This window comes from Primulina huaijiensis, chromosome 2, assembly GCF_012295235.1.
Source record: "Primulina huaijiensis isolate GDHJ02 chromosome 2, ASM1229523v2, whole genome shotgun sequence".
Taxonomy (NCBI): domain Eukaryota; kingdom Viridiplantae; phylum Streptophyta; class Magnoliopsida; order Lamiales; family Gesneriaceae; genus Primulina; species Primulina huaijiensis.
The window spans coordinates 26684131-26688183 of record NC_133307.1 but is presented as its reverse complement, the minus strand read 5'-3'; the positions used below and the strand labels follow the sequence as shown (position 1 = coordinate 26688183).

At 36.7% G+C, this 4053-nt stretch overlaps 1 protein-coding gene across 1 annotated transcript; it reads right to left on the bottom strand.

Moving 5' to 3' along the window:
• Window positions 1-801: 801 nt before the first annotated feature.
• On the bottom strand, window positions 802-3259 carry LOC140971113 (protein NRT1/ PTR FAMILY 5.6-like). Its single transcript, XM_073433200.1, has 4 exons — window positions 3073-3259; window positions 2701-2918; window positions 2050-2591; window positions 802-1960 (listed from the first exon to the last, which is right to left on the bottom strand). Exons 1-4 carry the CDS (start codon window positions 3212-3214, stop codon window positions 1090-1092), a joined length of 1773 nt encoding a protein of 590 aa, XP_073289301.1. The 5' UTR covers window positions 3215-3259; the 3' UTR covers window positions 802-1089.
• Window positions 3260-4053: the final 794 nt, after the last annotated feature.

Sequence of the window (4053 nt, the reverse complement as noted above, 5' to 3'; positions counted from 1 at the left end):
TAGGCAAATAATGTGCGACATGCTCGTCCAAAGAGGTGTTTGCAAGAGAAATTGAGTACTCATGACATACTCTACCAATCGAACATCTCTTATGGGCAATTTCTTATAAATTTGTTTTAGTTGAAAAACACCATAAATGTAACAACTAACATTTTATCATATTTTTATTGTCATTATGTTCAATTATTTTTTTGGTGACAACAACATAATGAGAAATTTTTTTTTGGTCATTACAAAGACGTACGCTAGAAAAATGTTCATCTAAAATAGTAGATGACATAAAAAAAATATAGAACCAACTACATTGACATAAAAATATCTCTTACGTGCAACACAAACATATTTACTAATTATATAAAATCCGAGTTTCGGCGTCAGCCTTTTGTGACTTCGATATATTGAATAAGTTATAGTTCCACAGAAATATATGGCACACTGAGTGAATCGCCATTAAATTGAAAATCTAATCCACTGGTGAAAATATGCTCATAATAATTTCATAGCATAAATTGTTAACGACGTGATGTTTGTAACTTTTTAGGACTGCCTCAGCCGTGCTTGGATCAACAGAAATACTATGTAAAGAAATGACATAATCTTAAAAAGACAACTATTTCTAACCAAAAATCGCACTTTGACGTGTAAATTTTTTTTTTCCCCTGAAAAATGGGTACGAAACATTTACTTTAAACGCAGAAGCCACGATCTCGGCGACAAAGAAAAGGGGGGAGGGAATTCAGAAAGAGAGAGAGACATAAAAAATAAAAAAAACAATGTCAAACATAAGTAGGCACGTACAAATCAGGAAAAAGTAAATATAATATAACAATAGTGCATTTAATTGTTGTTTTTTGCCTGGATATACCAAATTACTCTATATATTTTGATTAGTGAATTTGTTTTACCAATCAGGAAAATAAGTAAACAAGATAAAAATAGCGCAAATGTATTACCCAAAACTATGTGATAAAGATTCCATCAAACGCATGGCAGCATATCCCAATCCCAATGAAGTTAAAATCTTTACACAGACATGCAACAAAATCCAAGCATATTTCATAAGAATGGTGAAACATACAGGCTTAAGGATTAAGATACAGATTCTATATCATCTCCTTCATAACAATCAGCAATAGCCACTGTAGATGTTCTCACATTCTTGTACGAATAACGCATCGCAACAAACGTGAAGATGCACAGGTTTCCTGCTGTAATACCAGCCAATAACCAGTAAAAATAGTCGAGCCGACTGGTATTTAAATCCTTCCCGAACCAACTCTTGCCTCCCTTATCCGTTACGCGATCCACTAGTGTGATCAAAAGGCTGCTAAGGAAGTTTGCAGCACCAAGTACACTAAGGTAAAAAGCTATGCCTAAGCTTCTCATTGAATCCGGAACTTGGTCATAGAAGTACTCTTGCAGCCCCACAAGTGCGAAACCATCCCCCATACCGATGATTAAAAACTGCGGTGCAAGCCAAAATACGTTCATTGAAAGTGATCCCTTCAATGGATTTTTCTCCACGATGTTGAGTCTCTTTCTCTCAACCAAGGCTGCGACTACCATTGTCGCGACTGAGAAAACCATCCCAATACCGATTCTTTGTAGAATATCGATGCCTCGTTCATTTCCACTCACTTTTCTCAAGAAGGGAACGAGGATTTTGTCGTAGACAACAACAGAAACTATCATTCCAATGGCGGCCAGTGCGTATATGGAAGCTGGTGGGATTTTGAAATTGTGGATGATTTTAAGGTTCAGAGTTGTGCCTTGTTTTATGAAGAATGTGGAGGCCTGTGCTACACAGATACCAAACGGTAAAGTGGTGAGCCAAATCGGGATCATGTTGATTATAAGCTTCAATTCCTCGACGTTGGTCACAGTTGCAAGTCTCCATTGATTTGGTTTGTTCACTGCTAAATCTTGAGTTTCATCGATTATTGCAGCTTTGTCGAGAAACCTGGTACACAAGAACGAAACTTAATCAGTGTTTCATTCTCTCGGTGATCCATGTAACTAAATTATATGCGGTTATCTAAATAATCTTACTCAAGATTCTTGGTATGGAAAAGAAGCCTCCCATTAGTCTTGTCTGATTTAGAAACCTCGTATAGTTGATCGGGTGGTGGATACCCAAGATTTCTCTTCAAAATAGCTGCCACAAGAACCTGCAGCATAGGCTTTAAGGGACTTCCAGTGGGCTTTCGGAATCGATAAAACGGCCTTCCTAGGCAAAATATCAATATACTAAGTAGCATCACTGCTGTAAGAATGATATCTGCTGCAGCCCAGCTAACATGGTCTTGGACGTACACGATCACGGTTACGCCAAGTATTAGTCCCGAACAAAGCCCGAAATTCCACCAATTGAAAAAGGACATTTTCTTTCTCCTTTCTTCAGGGTGATCATCATCAAACTGGTCGGCTCCAAAGCTCTCGAGAGATGGCTTGTGGCCCCCAGTTCCTATTGAGATCAAGTATATTGCAAGGAAGAAGAAAATCTCGTGGATTTTTCGAGGTTCTTGGCACGTTGCCGAGTCACACGGTTTCAAGCCCGGGATTACCCTCGACATTGTCAAGATAAACAACCCCTGTTTTCACATAAAAACACCAACATTATTGTATGATCACGAGGTTATACAAACTCTGTTAGCTTATTTTAACTGATAATAGAAATACTTTTCAAGATGACTTTTGTACCACGACATAAATGATAGATGAAGCTAGAACGGTGGAGAAACGACCAAGGTATGCATCGGCCACAAACCCCCCCAATAGCGGTGTCATAGTGGTAACACCAGACCAGTAATTAACACTCTTTGCAGCTGTTTTCAGATCTTGCTGCATCACCTTAGTAAGATATATGATTAAACTCGTCGCGAGTCCGAAATAACTCAACCTCTCGCTAAACTCAATGCCTGCCAACAAAAAAACACAAGCGCAAATTTGTTAGAACTTCAAATTTTCCTAGAATGTTATATTCTTATAAAAGCCGTACGTTTAAGAATTAAAATACAGCATCATATGTTATTTGTTCACTGATATATTACATGATTTCGAATTAGTCTTTACCTATAATAAAAAGGGATGCCTTCCATGCACCGGTGGAAGCCCGGAGAGGTACTCGTCCTTTACTATCAAACGAAGAATCACACACCCATTTTTCGGAATCCACATCTACAGATTCTTTTTTGTTTATTTGCTCCAACTCCATTTTTAAAAAAAAATTATTGCCTGAAGATAGATAGCTTATTAGTTTGCTCGTGTTTTTCGTGCTTGCTTGCTTGCTTGCTTCTTATATAGGTAAAGATTCCAATTTTTTAGGTGACTTCCTTTGAATTTTCCACATCACTGCTGAATTAACTTACAGTAAAAAAATAATAATGTCAACGACAATGATATATTGTGAGAAAAAAATATTTGATTCCCCACCCAACCCCAACTTTTGTCAGCAGTCATATTTGGTCCTTGCTAAGAGAATAGCATTCCATCTCTAGTTCACACTAATTGAGCATACTTCATTAATTAACTATGTCTCACTTTTCCTCCACGACTTTTAAGCTCGAATAACAATTGAAAACTCGTGTTCAGAATTATTATTTTTTTCTAATATAACCATTGGTATATAATTTTTTAAAAAAACTTCTTTGGTTAAAAATTTACCTTCTATGTTTATTTTTATAATTTCTTTAAGAGGAATCGATAAACTAATCAAGTTTCTTGAACGGGAAAGTCCTTTCAAGTTGGGTGGTCGGTCTGACACGAATAAGAGCATGCACGTCGCTGGTTCATTATAGGCCGGCCTGTTAGTTAAGACTGTGATTGCGACGTACTTAATTTTCCTCATTTTTCACGAGTTGGTTGAAGACACATATATATTCTCAAGTTGTCAACCAAAGAGTACTATGAAATCACTGGCTTTTTCACCGTTTATTACAAATTTCTTCAACGCTTAATAAAATAATGTAAAAAAAAATTTAACAAACTAAGGTGTCACGCCTCTTGAAGAGGCGTGACTTTCATTTTTTTAGAAAAAAAAAAAAAGCAAATCAC

Excerpts from the sequence above, each read along its gene's own strand:
- LOC140971113 (XM_073433200.1), bottom strand. The coding sequence starts at position 3,214 with ATGGAGTTGGAGCAAATAAACAAAAAAGAATCTGTAGATGTGGATTCC. Across the intron at positions 2,919-3,072 it reads GGCATCCCTTTTTATTATAG|GCATTGAGTTTAGCGAGAGG; the intron begins GTAAAGACTAAT and ends TTTTGTTGGCAG. Across the intron at positions 1,961-2,049 it reads TTCCATACCAAGAATCTTGA|GTTTCTCGACAAAGCTGCAA; the intron begins GTAAGATTATTT and ends CTTGTGTACCAG.